The sequence below is a fragment of the Rattus norvegicus genome, chromosome 14 (genome assembly GCF_036323735.1).
Source record: "Rattus norvegicus strain BN/NHsdMcwi chromosome 14, GRCr8, whole genome shotgun sequence".
Lineage (NCBI taxonomy): Eukaryota > Metazoa > Chordata > Mammalia > Rodentia > Muridae > Rattus > Rattus norvegicus.
This window is the reverse complement of record NC_086032.1, coordinates 4,528,240-4,545,887: the sequence shown is the minus strand read 5'-3', so window position 1 is coordinate 4,545,887 and position 17,648 is coordinate 4,528,240. Positions and strand designations below refer to the sequence as shown.

At 45.7% G+C, this 17,648-nt stretch overlaps 1 protein-coding gene across 2 annotated transcripts in view; it reads left to right on the top strand.

Annotated features, from left to right (window-relative positions):
- Lrrc8c (leucine rich repeat containing 8 VRAC subunit C) overlaps window positions 1–17,167 on the top strand; it is a 92,539-nt gene extending 75,372 nt beyond the window's left edge. The window contains exon 3 of one of the 2 annotated variants that reach the window (XM_006250542.5): window positions 10,791–17,167. In XM_006250542.5, the coding sequence (XP_006250604.1) occupies window positions 10,791–13,064 (2,274 nt within the window). In that variant the 3' untranslated portion in view covers window positions 13,065–17,167. The remainder of the gene's footprint in view (window positions 1–10,790) is intronic. The other variant, NM_001037179.1, reaches the window with a different exon arrangement.
- The last annotated feature ends 481 nt before the right edge of the window (window positions 17,168–17,648 follow it).

The following is a 17,648-nucleotide window of genomic DNA, read 5'->3' as shown; positions in this document are numbered from 1 at the left end:
TCCTACAGAGTAACTTTATCAGAACTGGAAGAGAGTTTAAAAGATGTCTAGTAGAAGTTCAACAGAGATCATTTATCCTTGACACGTGGATACTTTTCCTCGAGACGGTCTGGGGGCAGGAGAGCCCTGTGAAACTTGCACTCTGAAAGCACAGATAAATTAGTGTACATTTATGGAATGTTGACTGAGTTCCCAGGACTGTGTTAGGAATTATGGGGAATACAGAATAATTTAAGACTCCATCTCTGCCCCAAAAGGTTGTATGTAACAGCTAGACACGGAGCAGCACACTGTCCATTCATCATGTCAGTTTAGTCTGTAGCTACAGGAACCGTGCTAAGTTCTGACAACCCCAAGCTTGATTTGGACCCTAAAGTTATTTAAACTGCTTCAAAGTAAGAATTCATGTGTGCACTCATAAAACTATATAATTTCTACAGTGGATATCTATAAATAAATTTCAGTGACTACATCCAGAGACAGAAGAGTAATTCTGCCTTGGAAAAGCAGTGCCCTTAATGTTTCATGCAAGATTGGAAGAAAAGAGGAATAAATTCTATTTCTGAAGTAGAGTTACGAGATGTTATAAAAGGCAGGATTTGTAAGGCATAAATGTTCATGTCGGGGATTCTTGTAAATAAGGACATTGGAGGGAAAGGGATGGATGGATGGATGGATGGATGGATGGATGGATGGATGGACAGACGGACAGATGGAGGCAGACAGACACACACAGTTAGGCACTTCCTGATTGAAAGAATAAGGCATGAAGACTTAAGAGATCCTTCTTTCCATGTGACACAAGCTGAGGACATTTGCTCTCTAGGGAGTGCGGAATGTTGGCACTATGAAGGACCTCTATTTTAAAGCAGAGGTGACATCTTCCTGCTCAGGTCACCTCAAAAGCTAGGGAGGTTCTGTAGGGAAACCCAGACCTGGAGCCGTGAATGTTGCGGTCAGACGTGGTGTCTAGTGCTGTAACGTTGGTGGTATTATGTGCTATTCTCAGAATATATTGCCTACCACAGTATGAGGCTGAGCAGTGGTTTCTTTTCTGAAACTCACTGGACACTAAGCTAGATATCCATATTTTTAGAGTTTCTGCAAGCCCAACCCCAAATCCTTCACCCCCACCCCAAGCAGATCATCAGCCATGTCAGCATTTCGTTTTGTAGGAAACTGCAAGTGTTCGCGAGAAATACACAATGTGAGCATGTGTGTGACGTCAGTTAGGTCAGTTTCTTTTTTTATTATTATTATTCTTTTTTTTTTTTTGGAGCTGGGGACTTAACCCAGGGCCTTGCACTTGCTAGGCAAGTACTCTACCACTGAGCTAAATCCCCAACCCCAGTTAGGTCAGTTTTAAGGGAAAAAAAAAAAATCTTTCCTTAAAACTTTCAACAGAAAATGTAGGCTGGACATGCTTCTGACCATCTCTATGACCCTGGTCCTCCCAAGACAGAACCAAAAAGAGTCTTGGCTCTGCTCATCGACCGCTGCCCAACACTTGCAGCAGCTCCCACTTAAGGGTGGGCCTTGTGACGTCACAATGGACAGCAGCTAAACTCCTTAGGAATACTGTGCTCTGTTCTTCCAACAGACTGGGCCTGGCAGTTAGCATCGTCACACTCCCTGAGAGCTACAGAGTGCTGTTCTTGGGTTATTACGGCAAATTTCTAGAATAATCTGCAGTTTTGAAAAAAAAAATCCAATCCTCTTAGAGTGGTTTTCTTATTTATTTGTATGTTCCTGACATTGAGTTCTTGGTGCTGCTGATACATTGTTGCTAAGCCAGAAGATTTGTGGGTTTTTTTTTCCTTTAAACCATTTCCAGTTTCTCTGGTTGTTTTCCTACTCATTGATGTATCAGCAACCCCTAGATGTTGAATAAGAAGTCAGCGGGCGCTTGCCCTTGCACATCACATCAGAAATAGCTTTTCCTGTATAATTTCAAGGGCATAGTTATAAAGATCTCAGGTTTATCAAGGACATAAACCAAATAAACTGTTAGACAGCATGTATCCCTAATGTATATCCAGAGGTTTTCATATTCACTTCATTTTCTCATGTGTTTTTAACATTGAAATAGACGCTTCCCACTAAAATCTTACTTTTTCATAGACCTGATAACCCACTGATCTGCTTGGAAAATACCTTCAGTCCCTCAAATTCCTGTACTGTACCCACCCTCAGTTTTCAGTCCCTCTAATTCTTGCTTGCTGTGGAGCCCTGTTCTTTAGCAGAAGGAAACGGACTGTATCAGTGTAACGAAAATAAAGGAAACAAACCGTCCCAGGTGTCTGGGAAGTGCCAGGTCAACCAGGAGCTAACAGCATCAGACGATAATGGTGGACACATCGTCATCCTGTTGTCTCTCTCAGAAGCATCACCTGTGGTGGTGGTGGTGGAAGAAATGTGTTTATGGATCCAAATATCAAAACAGACAGGTCTAATGTAACTGTAATGGCCTCCCCACTCCAGCAATCCCAGGGTCTGCAACAGCCAGCACTGAGCTCTGTCGATTCGGAGAATGCGCATAAGAAATCATTTCATCTTGGAAGAAGGTAGCCATGGGCCAGATGCTCCCAGATGTTAATGGCAGCTGATTGTAGGCATGCATGTACTTCTGGGACTTGTCATCCTTGGAGAGAGACAGTGTCTATCTGATCTGATGTTCACTGTCCCTAATGTGTGCCACCTTGAGATCAGGCCGTGGTGCCTGTGTCTGAGGACTTGTTACAGCATTTAGGCATTCACTTGGTCTGTATAATAATGACGCCAGTGGTGTCTCATAATTCCTCAAGCCACAAAAAAAAAAAAAAGAAAGAAAGAAAGAAAGAAAGAAAGAAAGAAAGAAAGAAAGAAAGAAAGAAAAAGAAAGAAAGAAAAAGACTTTCTGTTGACTTACGTTCACAAAATGTGCCTGGTGTCTGGTTCCTGCAGAACATATAGAATATGTACAACCGTTGTCTTCTACCGTTGAGGGGGTTCACACGTGTACAGTATGTATGTTATCTTCCTCACACTGAGAAATATCCCGGTTTCTGTACAGTCCTTCCTGGAGCTCTCTCCATCCTTAAGGACTCAAATTCCTTGACCCGATCGGTGTGGGTTGCGGGTCCATCATTTGTAAGCAACGCACCACCCTGTGATGCTGATAACTCGGGGGAGGGGGCATGCTCGATGTTAAGTTGGTAACCCCGAGTCTTTGGTTTTCCTTTCTTTTGATTTCTCTACACATGAAACTTCATCCCTGCTCATTACTTACTGACCATCTTGTAAGTTTTGAGCGTCCTCACCCAAAAGACACAACCCAGACAACAGAGTGTTTATTGTCCGGTGCCCGGGGCAGGGGTGTGTTTTGCCTTGTTCCTTCTTACAACTCATGAAGACAAACCTTTTGCTCAGTTCTTGTGGGTGTGTGCATGTGTGTTCCAAAATACCACAGCCATGAGCTCGTGCGTGCTGATAAATAGGGGCTCTGACAGTGTGCTTCAGCCCTGGCTGGTGTGTACACTTATTAAGTAACCAGTTAAACTCTCATGATTTGCATGAGACTTTTTCCCCCTCGTTGGATGCTAGGGGCCTAAGTTTTCTCCATGTATTTTTGTGCTGTTTCCTGACCATTCCATGAGTTTTAAACGCCATCGTCAAGAGGGAATCCAGAGAACTGGTTATTATGCAGTGCGGTCAGGGAGAGACTGAGCAAACTGAGGAAACGTGCAAGAGGTACCTGAAGAAAGTACTAAGTCAGATTGTCTTAGGGTTTCACTGCTGTGAGCAGACACCGTGACCAAGGCAACTCTTATAACAACAACATGTGATTGGGGCTGGCTTACAGGTTCAGAGGTTTAGTCCATTATCATCAAGGCGGGAACATGGAAGCATCCAGACAGGCATGGTGAGGAGCCAAGAGTTCTTCATCTTCCACTGACTTCCACATCTTGGACTGACTTCCACACAGCTAGGATAAGTCTTAAAGCCCGCGCCCACAGTGACACACCTACTCCAACAAGGCCACACCTTCCAACAGTGCCACTCCCTGGGCTAAACGTATTCAAACCATGACAGGGATTGAGGGCAAAATTCTGGAAAGGCCAGGAACGGATAGGCTAAGCACAGCAGGCTTAGAGGGCAGCGAGACAGCCCTGCAGGATATCATAGTGATGAATATGTTGTAGAGTTTGGCCAGACCAGTAGATTCTAAAGACCAAGTGAGCCCTCTAAGGTGACTGTGGACTTTGGATAATAACGTGTGTCAATATATGTCATCTTGTACATTGTTACAATGTTACCACCGTTAGAGGTGCTAGTAAAGGAGTCTGTGTACCTGTGTGTGCCTATGGGACATCTCTGAACCTTCCTCTCCATCCTGCTATCAATCTAAAACTTCTCTTTTAAGGAATCAAGTCATTTAAATAACAGAGGGGATACACGTGCACACAGGCAGGAAGCAATGTCGCCACACAGTTTTGCTTTCCTATTTCCCCTGGAGACAAAGACCTTGTTTGTCCTGGCGACTGTGATGCAGTGTGCGGTTCTCACGGATGTCTATTTTTGCACTCTGGGGTAATTGTCCCCAGACACACAGGGCTGGACTTGAAGGATAGCAGGCTCGTGAATGGGATGTTTGAAAAGCCCCAGAGCATTCGTTTCTTCAGCACTGTCTCATTCCCTGAAAGATTTTATGGTACTTAACATTTCTGGTAACCTCGAAACAAAGGTTTCTGGATTAATCCTTCCATCACAAAAACCAAACAGGTGCCTGTTGGCCATGGTTCTTCATCCTCCGGGGTCTGGCTTCAGGGAAACCGAACCCAAGTTTGTCCATTGGCTGATGCCTCAGTGGCTTGAGAGTTACTTCCTTCCTGGTTTTTCCCTCTGCCCAGGAGAAGTGAGAAAAGTCAGACAGTCTGTCTCCCTGGTGGTTCTCACTCTCACGGTGCCGCCTTTAGTTCCTGTCTCTGGAACCTGTGTGTAGGTTCCCACCGTCTGTTCCCCAATGCCCTATCCAAGGCTAGAGGCTTCAAGACCCAATCAGCATAGCTGTACCTCCTCCTGGAGCCTCCTCTGCCTCCTCCATGCCCAGGAGCTTACTGCGCCTCCTGTGCCCGCTCGTGGAGGGCATGCTGCCTCGTTTGTATCCTTACTGACTCCATATGGCCTTTTACATCTCTAGCGAGGCTGCAGCAACCATCTCTCCCGCCTCTTTGCTTCTGCTACATTGTATCATAGAGCAGATACTTGGTAGCCTTTAGATAATGAAGGCGCTTCCTCAGTGTCTCTGAATGACCCGTGGAGAATACAGCTTGGGGAAATAGTTCACTCTGCATCTTACCACAGCATAAATAACTTGATTTGCTCTGTCTGATTTAGGGCACCTCTGGCTATAAATACCTTAGGGTATATAGCATGTAGTACCAGCTAATGCATCTCTGTGAAGCAAGTGGAGGATGAAGAGACAGTTAAAGCATGGGTGTGTGTTTAAAATCAAGGTTTGTGAAGACACTCACATTATAATGAATCTGTGTTGCTTGGCTCTCACCAAAATTGAGCTTGCACTGCCAAGTCACCTCTTCCCATAAAAGGCGGAGTATCTTCAGCTACTTTGCCTGCTTTTTTTATTGGTCTGTTCCACCAGTTTGAATCGAGCCTGCCACAGCTGCACTGGATTGTAGCTCAGTTGGTAGAGTCCTTACCCAGCAAGCACAAAGCCCAAGGTTCAGTCCTTAGCTTTGGCCAAACCAAGTACGGTGGCACATGCCTCAGCACTTGGAAGAGATAGGAGGGTCGTGAGTTCAAGGTCACCGTCAGCTACTTTGCAAGTCAAACGCCATGTATCTGGGACACAATGTGACCCTTTCTCAAAAGAAATATCTACTCAGTGGCAACAGTCGGTAACTTGTTTCATAACTTGAGACTCATAACTTGCTCCGGGGCTGAGAGTAAGTGACTGAATGTTCAGTCCTAAATGGGGCCTCCTGACCAACAGCTTGGAGATTACAAAATGAGAAGGGGTAGGAAGAATCGAAGAGCTAGAGGATAGGGAGGGGACCTGGAGATTCTGTCTGCCAACCATGGCGTGGCCAACCATGCCATGGCCGTGGCATTCATAAACGAATAGCAGCTGCATGGGAAGAGCTCCAGTGTGAAAGGCAGGTGGGCTCATGCAGACCCACTCCTCTCTGAGAAGCTGTTGGTAATTGGTGTCTACTCAAGGGAGGAAGATATTTTTCTTCAGGGATGTGCCCGACCAGTCAGTTGTCATGCTCCAGGGGGTATCCCACACCTAAGGGCATTCGGGCATCTCTAATTGGGCCCAGAGTGTTATTTTAAATAAAAAGAGACATAATAGTGGGGAAGGGAGGAGAATTGGGAGGGGTCCAGGGGAGTGAGAGAGAGGATTGTGTTGGACGCGATTAAGATACATTGTGTATGTATGTGTATGACATTAGCAAAGAATGAATTTAAAAAATATTCTTTTTTAATCTGCCTTAGGGTGATAGCGGCACAGAACTCAGGAGGCAAAAGTAGGTGGGTCTCTGAGTTTGAGACTATCTTGGTCTGCAGAGGGAGTTCTGGGACAGTCAGTGCTATTATACAGAGAAACTGTCTTGAAAAAAGGAAAGAAAGAAAACCTACCTTAACCAAATGGAGCAGCAACATTGTAGCCAATGTTACCCTGCCTTTTCAGGCCAGAAGCCACAGACTAAAGAATACATTCCAATTGAGAGTGAATGCTATATCTTGTCTAACTTTGTTAGTAATATACACACATGGTTGTGGAAAACCTTGTAAAAATGCTGGACTTCAAAACACCCCATTTATGTGCAGAGTCATGATGGATAAGATAGCAAAACCCACAGGTGGGCTGCAAACCCAGACAAGCCTGTCCTTGGAGCAGGATCAGAACACTGAGTGGGCTAAATCAACCACCAGGCTTTCTTCCAAAACTGAACACACCAGACAGGACCTTGACTCCTGCCAGGAAAGGGAACTAGAAAGGCTCCAAGTGAGATAAGAGCCTGGAGTCTGGTCACTCTTTGAAGCCAAAGCCCCTATTTCCAGAAGGATCTGGAAAGAACAGTAACTGACCAGATGCTAAAGCTGGTGCCTCAAGGGACCGACCGCCCTAGGGTTCCTCCCGGCCAGCTCCAGTCAGCCTGTTCTCCTCTCCAGCACAGCCCTGGCAGCTGACAACACCCCCTGAACCACCAACCCTCTGTGAGAAAGCCCAGGGATGGCCCTAGGGCTGGGTAGATGCAGAAATCACAAGAGCACAGTCATACATGGAAACCCACCTCCCAATGCAAATGCACCTTCCCCAGAATGGGTGAAGAAAACCACAAAAACAAACAAACAAAAATGCTGAGATTAAGCTGGGTTGGTTACACACGTGATCCCAGATGGCCAAGGCAGGAGGATTACCATGAGTTTGAGATCAGCTTGCACTGAATAGTGACACCTCGCCTCAAAATGAAATGGGAAGAAAAATTTTAAGGAAAGCTAACATTAAAATTAACAGAACACTGATGCTGTCAAGGTCAGATCGTGATCTGAAACAATGGACTGTGGATTTTTAAATGATTCTATTCAGAATGGTCAAAAAGACAGTGTTACAAAGGCAATGGCAACAAAAGCTATTGTGTAGCTGTGACGGGAGTGGATAGATAGGAGACTAGTAGAAATCTTGGGAACAGAGAGTTGGTGGAGAATGGGAGGTGAGATGGTGGGCAGGCTGCCTTCAACCCACAGCCCCCAGACCAACACCTACAAATGTGATCTGCGAAACATTAGCTGAAGGCTGGAGTCATGGCTCAGTAGTTTTGAGAGCACGTTCAAAGGGCCAGGGTTCAATCCCTGGCACCCACAGGGTGGCTCACAACTGTCTGTTCCAGGCAATCCAGTGCCACCTTCTGGCTTCCTTAGACACCAGACACAAACAGTGCACAAACATGCAGGCAGGCAAAACACACATACCCATAAAATAAAAATTAATTAAAAAAAACTAATAAAGCATGCGTCCTGCACCCAACTGCCCAGACAAACGGTTCGTTAGCAGTGAGTTAGTTCTGTGTTCCCCCAGATCTCGAAAGGGAGAGGGGAGGATTTCAGCATGCAGCCTCGAAAGGGAAGAGGTTACTAAAAGACAGGAGCATGTGTCCCTGGGAAGAAGAAAATGGAGCTGTGTGGTGTAGCTTTGGAAGATATTTTCTAAAAAGTCCTTTGAGCCAAATTCAGAGCAGGGATAATTTGCATGGATCCAAAATTTTAAAATCAAGAGAAAACCCAGGAAGTCTTAACAGCTTCTAGAAGGGGAGGGGGAAAGAGAGAGAGAGAGGTTGCCCAATAAACAACTCAATTAATTGGCAGCAGGCATCTTGCCCACAAATAAGCAGGAGAAAATGGAATCGTGTTTTCAAATGTGAAGGGGAAATTACTTTCTACCCAGAATTGTAAAACTCACCAACGTACTCTGCTGTTCCTCAGGAAAGAGCGCTGTGCTCCAGCTACCACACACAAAAGACTTTAAATTGGGGTCAGCGTTTGTTGGGAAAAAGAAAGTTTTCAGCAGGAAGGGGGGGATCACAGCGGATAGCACGAGGTGAAAATGTATAAAATTCACTGGGAAAGAATAAAAACAATTTTTTAGTTAAAAAAAAAAAAGGTTGCTGAATAGATGATTCTGCAGCTAAGAGCACTTGTTGCTCTTCCAGAGAACCCAAATTTGTCTCCCAGCACCCACCTATAAGTAGCTCTAGGGATATGATACCTCCCTACATACACACGCACACACACACACACACACACACACACACACACACACACACACACACAGAGACACACACAGAGACACATACACACACACACACACAAATTTAAATATAGCTTTTAAAATGTTTTTTTTTAATGAACAAAATCAAGACAGACCTTTTCAGACATACCAGTTACATAAAGTAAGAAGAGAGGTCTTGAACTATGTGACATCAGTCTAGTCATTTGATTTAATGCCTCAGTCTCTAGAACTATAAAATGGGAATCATAAGCCCGCCACTGCCTTATCGGACCAAGGTGATGATTAAACCAGGCATGGCGACACACGCTGCCAACCCCAGCCCTTTCTCGGGGTAGAATCAAGAAGAGGAATTCAGGGTCATTCTTGGCTACATGGGGTGTTTGAAGCCAGCCTGGGTGACACGGCATCCCATCTAATAAAATAAAAATTTAAAGGTGACAATTCAGAATTAATACTGATTCCAAAATAAGGACAGATGTGTGTTGAGCACATTAGCCGTGTGCTGCTGAAGCCATTACCATCTTCCCTACCACCACCACCATTGTCGTCATCCTCACCGCTAGAAGAGGTGGAAGAGGCGTTCTTCATGCCCACACCGATAGCACCAGACGTAGGAGGACAGGCGGTGGCCCTGAGTGTGTCTCAGCCAGTAAACACGTGGGCAGCGTGCGCTTCATGAAGCCTTGGTTGCTTCAGCTGGATTTCGGCGTTGAGTGTCTGTCTCGTGGGCTGTCCGTGTCACCTGCTCATAGTCACACATTGTGCTGCAGGGGCCACTTTGCAGTGTGTTTAGTTTCTACCCCTGTAATCAGTGCAAAGACCTTGGCTGTCACAGGGCCTGTTCTTGCGGAACCGCCAGACACCGGGCTCCTAGAGATACAAACTGATTTGCTCTGTTCTCTCCTTTTTACATGTATTTATTTATGTGCACACATGAAGGTCGGTTCTCTCCTCCCACCATGTGGGTCTCTGGGCTCAAGCTCCAGACACCGGGCTTACCAGCAAGGGCCTTTGTCCCCATCACACAGCCCCCAAAAAACTTTGCCTCATTATTAATTTAATTCATCAAAATGTATCATTGATTTCATTCATCAAAACATATTCATTTCATTCACTAGTACTCATTAATTTCATCCATGATACTCTGTGCCTTTTGGTTGCTATTTGTCCTCTGGGCGATTGCTTGTTTTCCATATTTTTCCAGGTTTCTGACCTTCTTTGTGAGCGTGACTTGTCTAATTTAATTCAAGCAGTATCCTGCCTCGTCCCAGACAGGTCGCACCCTGCCTCTTCCTTATCGCACTCCTCAGAGCTGCGTGATGCTTTCACTTGATAGTCTCCCCAGCAGAGCCTGGCAGGACAGCCGCAGGACTCAAGGTCTCCAAGGCAGAGAATGAACGCATGGATGCACTGCTGTCGGGCCTGGTTTGTGTTCTCTCATCTCTAAAGAACATGGGAATGCTTCCGTGAGAGCCCCGTTACATCAAAGCCAGTTATGTTAATCATGCGTGTAGTGCAGTGCACAACATGGGCGGAGGAGAGGGGTAAACAGGAGGACCAGGAATTACTTCCACATTTCTTCTTTCCAACCCTTACACGTCTCTCACAAGTGAAGACCACATCCAGAGCCAGCAGTTTCCTTTAAGGGCGTGTACTGATTCTCGCCACAGTGAAGAAATACAGAGATTAAAAAATGTTGAATGTTCCTTAAATACTCAACGTTGCTATGACCTGTTCCATGTCCTGGCTTTGCTGCTGCTGCTGCTGCTGCTGCTACTTTGTGCCGATTCTTGATGCAGTAAACAAAATCAGCTATTTCGTTCTCCCATAACATGAGCTAAGAATAAAGTCTTGGTCCTGGAGTCGGAGGTTATGTTCTCCAGGCAGAGGAAATGGACATTTATTGGATGTTATTGCTACTTTCTTGGCACTAATGACATTACTAAGAGCTCTTTGGGTAATATAATTTGAAACTATTATTTCTGTCTTTCAGGTCATGCAAGACAAGATCATCTGCCTCCCAAAAAGAGTGCAGCCTGCTCAGAACCACTCTTCCCTCTCCAACGTCTCCCAGACTGTGATCAATACCACCCCGCTGCCCCCACCTAAACCCTCTCCGACCAACCCGGCGACCGTGGAGATGAAGGGACTGAAGACAGACCTGGACCTCCAGCAGTACAGTTTCATCAACCAGATGTGCTACGAGCGAGCCCTCCACTGGTATGCCAAGTACTTCCCGTACCTTGTGCTCATCCACACCCTGGTCTTCATGCTCTGCAGCAACTTCTGGTTCAAGTTCCCTGGATCTAGTTCCAAAATAGAACATTTCATCTCCATCCTGGGGAAGTGCTTCGACTCCCCGTGGACCACTCGGGCTCTCTCCGAGGTGTCTGGCGAGGACTCCGAAGAGAAGGACAATAGGAAGAACAACATGAACAGGTCCAACACCATCCAGTCCGGTCCGGAAGGCAGCCTGGTCAAGTCCCAGTCTCTCAAGTCAATTCCCGAGAAGTTCGTGGTTGACAAATCCACTGCGGGGGCTCTGGACAAGAAGGAAGGTGAACAGGCCAAGGCCTTGTTCGAGAAGGTTAAGAAGTTCAGACTGCACGTGGAGGAAGGTGACATCCTGTATGCCATGTATGTGCGGCAGACTGTGCTTAAGGTCATCAAGTTCCTGATCATCATCGCCTACAACAGTGCTCTGGTTTCCAAAGTCCAGTTCACCGTGGACTGCAATGTGGACATCCAGGACATGACGGGCTATAAGAACTTTTCCTGCAATCACACCATGGCTCATTTGTTCTCCAAACTCTCCTTTTGCTACCTGTGCTTTGTAAGCATCTACGGCCTGACGTGCCTTTATACCTTGTACTGGCTGTTCTACCGTTCTCTGAGGGAGTACTCTTTTGAGTATGTCCGGCAGGAGACTGGAATCGATGACATTCCGGACGTGAAAAATGACTTTGCCTTTATGCTCCATATGATAGACCAGTATGACCCTCTCTATTCCAAGAGGTTTGCGGTGTTCCTCTCTGAGGTCAGCGAGAACAAGTTAAAGCAGCTCAACTTAAATAACGAGTGGACCCCCGACAAGCTGCGGCAGAAGCTGCAGACGAATGCCCACAACCGCCTGGAGCTGCCTCTCATCATGCTGTCTGGCCTCCCAGACACCGTGTTCGAGATCACGGAGTTACAGTCCCTGAAGCTGGAGATCATTAAGAACGTCATGATACCCGCCACCATCGCCCAGCTAGACAACCTTCAGGAGCTCTCCCTCCACCAGTGCTCCGTCAAGATCCACAGTGCGGCACTCTCCTTCCTGAAGGAGAATCTCAAGGTCTTGAGCGTCAAGTTCGATGACATGAGGGAGCTGCCCCCCTGGATGTACGGCCTCCGGAATCTGGAAGAGCTCTATCTGGTTGGCTCTCTGAGTCACGACATCTCCAAAAACGTCACCCTGGAGTCCCTGCGGGACCTCAAAAGCCTTAAAATCCTTTCCATCAAGAGCAACGTCTCCAAGATCCCTCAGGCCGTGGTGGATGTGTCCAGCCACCTCCAGAAGATGTGCATTCACAACGACGGCACCAAGCTGGTAATGCTCAACAACCTGAAGAAGATGACCAACCTGACCGAGCTGGAACTGGTCCACTGCGACCTGGAACGCATTCCCCACGCCGTGTTCAGCCTGCTCAGTCTCCAGGAGCTGGACCTGAAGGAGAACAACCTGAAGTCCATAGAGGAGATCGTGAGTTTCCAGCACTTGAGAAAGCTAACCGTGCTCAAACTGTGGTATAACAGCATCGCTTACATCCCAGAGCACATCAAGAAACTGACCAGCCTGGAGCGACTGTTTTTCAGCCACAATAAGGTAGAAGTGCTTCCCTCCCACCTCTTCCTGTGCAACAAAATCAGATACCTGGACCTGTCCTATAACGACATTCGCTTCATCCCGCCCGAAATCGGGGTTCTGCAAAGTTTACAGTATTTCTCCATCACCTGTAACAAAGTGGAGAGCCTCCCGGATGAACTCTACTTCTGCAAGAAACTTAAAACATTGAAGATCGGGAAAAACAGCCTCTCTGTACTTTCACCAAAAATTGGAAACTTACTATTTCTTTCCTACTTAGACATCAAAGGCAATCACTTTGAAGTCCTCCCTCCCGAGCTGGGAGACTGCCGGGCTCTGAAACGAGCCGGGCTGGTTGTGGAAGACGCTCTGTTTGAGACTCTGCCCTCAGATGTCCGGGAGCAAATGAAAGCAGACTAACTTATTTTTCATCAAAATATGACTGAAACATGCTTCTACCAAATACAATATAAAGAATTAGGTAGTCCTAATGCCTTTCCTATATTATTTTTTTTCTTTTCCACACCAAGACATGTACACAAAGATCGAGTAAGGAGTATGTATTTTTTAATAAAAGTTTAATTGTATTTTTTCAATATTAATATTTTAAAGTTTTATTTATCCTGGAAGCTGACTCATCTGTTACTGCTTTCTGCCAGCAGGGATGGGTAGTTCCAACTGGCCTTGGGTTTTGCTTGAGAGCTTGAGCTCATTCTTGTAAGAGGAAAGGGATCGTAGGTCGCGTGCATTTTGGCATAGTCTGAATGGGTAGAGATATTCCGCCAACACCACCCTTAGTTCTTTCTACCCGTCAGAGCCCTTGGCGTGTTTCACCGTGTGCACTGAGGCGAGGAGTCTATGCCAGCTGTTTTACTGTGAGCCTCCGCCTTCACGGGTCAGGTGGTGCTACTCTGTAGGAAACCCTAGACTGTGAGCTCACACAAGTGCACTGTCACAGAGTATTACCCTGAGAAATCCCCTGCCTCTGACAGCGTTAATTGTATTATTTCCTAAACAGTTTCAGTTAACCTCGGCCCGGCTTTGTAAGTGGGTGAAGAAAGGAACCCCCTGTGGTTGCCGTCCTTGCGCGCATGCGTGCATTGTTTGCTGTCTAACTGATTCGTGTTTTTACCACCATCCTAAAATATGCCATCAAAAATTAAATACAACCACCGCCACCCCCATCCGCCTCAGTATTGCCATATGGTACTGTTGAACAACCTTGGGGAAATTAGATTTATTTCAATATTCTGGCAGATAATTAAATTTTAAATCATAGAATTAGAAGCCCTGTTTTGAGTAATTTAATCATTTTTGATGCCTTGATATGTGGATGCCTCCGATGGAAAACAATCTTGCTACTAAGGCACTCTGTTAGAAAGCTGATGTATTCCGCACAGACCCCATCCCATCCCCTCCCCGGACCCTGTGCCGAGATATCAGTTCACTTTCTGCCTGCTGAACAAAACAGCCCACTGTATACAGAAGCACAGCCATCAGTTTCCCGCAAGCCTGCCCTCGAGGCCGATGCCAGTGCGGCAAGCATGGGAACTCCTCGGCTGTCTGCTTAAGGATGCACCTCACTTAGAGCTGACTAACCTCTCGGTGTTCTCGCTTAGCAATAGTTCCTGCCTAGTGTCGGGTGAAGCTTTTGTGTGGAGACATGAGTGACACACTCCACCGACTGGCCTAGGGAAAAATTTAACACCGACAGTGGGAAGATGATTTGACTTCCAAAACCCTGTTTTGAAGATCGTTTTCTTGGCCCCCATGACCTTGCCTAGACCTGTTTTTTTGTGACACGTAGACATGGACAAGGCCTGGGAAACACATGGTCCTCCTCGTCTGAGTTAAGACAGAGAGCTGTGAGGGTGTAGCTCAGTGACGAAGCGCTTGTCCAGCGCTGTGCCCGGAGTCTGAGTTTAGTGACCTGGGGGACGGGATTCATGGCGGTGGGTGGAGGAAGAGCAGTGAACAATCGTGCGAGGGGCCAGCCATGTGCAAGCACTTCTGTCTTCTGCTTAAAGTTTCAGTCATGATTTCTTTAAACCTGGAATTAAGATAATAATATTTTGAAATACTATTATGGCTTATATGTCTTATATGAAGAAATATTCAGTTTCAGAATATTAAATCATATGAATCACGTGCCATGTTCAGAAAAGCTCTGTCTTAAAGAACTTACGGGCAGATTGTCTGTTATTGAGCATGGGTAGCCTGTTGTGGAAATGTAAATTGAACCAATGAATGCACTGTGTTGATTGTTAAGACTTGTGGTTATTTCTAACATCACCCTTCCAAGGGGACCTATTAGAGTTAAACACCATAGCTAAACTGAAGTCTTTCTCTGGCATTAACTGAAAATTAACCCATAGGGGTTCCTAACTGAAGCAAATCGCCAATAATTCAGTTTTATCAAGCTTCCAAATAATTTGATTTGTTTTCATAGTGATTGTTTTTTTGCAGGCTCACTCCCAACCTAGGTTGTAAATATCATTCAATAAACCAGAATAATCCCAAGACTAAAAGGGAAATGTTCATAGATCTTTCTATTAGATTTTTATAAAAAAACTTCCAAAGCCTCACAAACTCTGAAGAGTTTGGATTTTCTGACTCCCGTCCTTTTTAACACGGTAAGCTTTTGTTCGCGTTCTCGCTTTCAGTTACTGTCCAGCCTTCCAACAGGAAACTCAGGTACCTGAACTGCTGGCTTCTCTAATGTTCTCTGATCTAACTCAGCACAGAGAGGCTGTCTGCCTCCTCTCTCTGTGTTTTCCAAGTGCTCTTCCTGAGAAGGATCAGCTCTGTCCAACCTCCGACTCACAACAAACTGCTGTATAAATCACAAATGTGCCATCTGTACTCTCAACTCCGGGGCTCGCTTCAAGCTCAAGGTGGCCACGCTGCACAGTGAGGTTTACTAACAGAGTACAGAACAGCCGTCTGGTGGTGCTGTGGTTGGAAGGTCCTAATAGAACCCCACCTAAGGGACCAGCAAGATGGCTCTGTGGGGGAATGGCACTTGCCATCCACCTGAGGTCCTGAGCTTGCTCTCCAGGATCCACACAGTGGAACAGAGAACCAACTCCCATAAGTCGTCCTCTGACAGGTGCCACGCCACGAGCCCCTACACAAAACGTGCACAAACCAATTAATGAAAATTTTACACCCAAGAATGTAACACCTCAGAACAGAATTGTGTTTTCTTATTATGTGATTTGATCTCGTTTTGAATATCAGAACTCTCGATGGGATAAAATTTGTGATGTACATGAGGTCCTTTGCATGGCCCACCCAGTCCTTGCCTGGTGTTACAATGAGCTCCAACCGTCTCTGTGGCGTCCTAAATAGCAAGCAAGCCTGCCCTTTCAGGCTCTTTGGAAATGTCCCTGCCCCAAAGATGGTGTTCATTTTAATCATAGGCCCTGCTCTGAAAGGTCTGAAACATGGACTCTTCCTTGGGTTTCCTCAACAAAAGAAGCCCAGTTGTTTTGTTTTGTTTTGTTTTTCCAGTATGCTGGTTTCTGGCTTTAGTTTATCTCACTCTCTAATCCAATTTTCACACCAAATACCTGATCAACAGTATTGGCATTTCATCGATACAAAAAAATCTGTTAGCGCTACTCTTGTGAGTCTTGTTGATGTCATTTCGGTCTTTCAGAGTGTTAGTGAGGACTACATTAAAGAGTTCACACTGGGGCAGAGTCTCAAGAACAGGGCTTCATACCCAAGTGGATAAAAATTGCTACCACTGAGGAGACTTCTGGAAGAGTCTATGGGATGTTTGCACCTTTTCCATTTAGAGACATAGTAAGAAATCCCAGTCTTACCTAGAGCAGCCGTGAGTTTTCAGGTTTATCTCTCAGTCTTCAATGATAATTATTATATCAGCCTCCCACCCCCACCCCCAGCAAGTATCTGCTCCCATTCCCCTTCCCAAAGTCACCCACTAACAAAGATGACATTCTTAGGATTATCTGAGGGAGAGAGAAGAGAGTCTCTGCCCCCAAGGAATTTATATTTTAATCAGAGAGATATAGAACATTGGACAGCTTGACTTACTGACCAGATAGCAGCCACTATGTGTTCAGGGTTTGGTTTGTTTGTTTGTTTGTTTGTTTGTTTGTTTGTTTGAGCCAGGGTCTTGCTTTTTAACCCAGGCTGACCTTAAACTTGAGAGCCTCTTGCCTTGGCTTCCTGGACACTGGATTACAAGTGTTTACTGCACACCTGGCCCGAGTGGTTTCTAGTGCATTCGTTTTTGTGTCTTCATTCCCCTGCGACTCGGCTCTTTGGGGTTGACGCCCCACGCCTTACGTGCTTGCTCGTGTTCGGTTCGCGTCTGTTTGCTATGTTCATGTGCATTCAGATGGTCGAGGGCTGGCAAACTTCTTGGACTGCCGAGAGAAAGGACTGATGGTTGGTTTGTCAGAATACATGTTCATGAAAGGAAACCGTCTTAATGTTACTTCGCTATGTAGTGTACAGGAACAAAAATAAATAAAGTTGTTTTTGTAACGTAACTCGGGGATCCATCCTTTCTTACTTATGCTTAGAAATCATGCATCTTTTTTTTTTTTTTTTTTTGCTAAGCCATTACCAAGGTTCTCTGGGCTGCGGGAAATAGGTTCAGTCACCCTTTACCATTGGAGTTAGTTTTTATCATTGTAACGAATTGTTTCCTTCCTGGATTCACTGCCCCGCATCTCCCTGAGGTGTCCCTGGAGTCCATTTGTGTAATTACTGAGTTAATGTATAATCCCAAGGACAGTTTTTGTACCTTTGCCAAATCACATTGTACAATGGCCGTCCAACTCAACCTTCGTTACATATCCTTATGACAATAGCGGGAATTAAAGGACTAAGAACTATTCTCTGCAGGCAGGGAGGGGTCCTCTAACTCAGCAGTTCTCAGCCCGTGGGTCTCCGATCTTTTGGCAACCTCTATCTCCAAAACTATTTACGTTACAGTTCACAACAGCAGCAGAATTGCCGTTATGACGT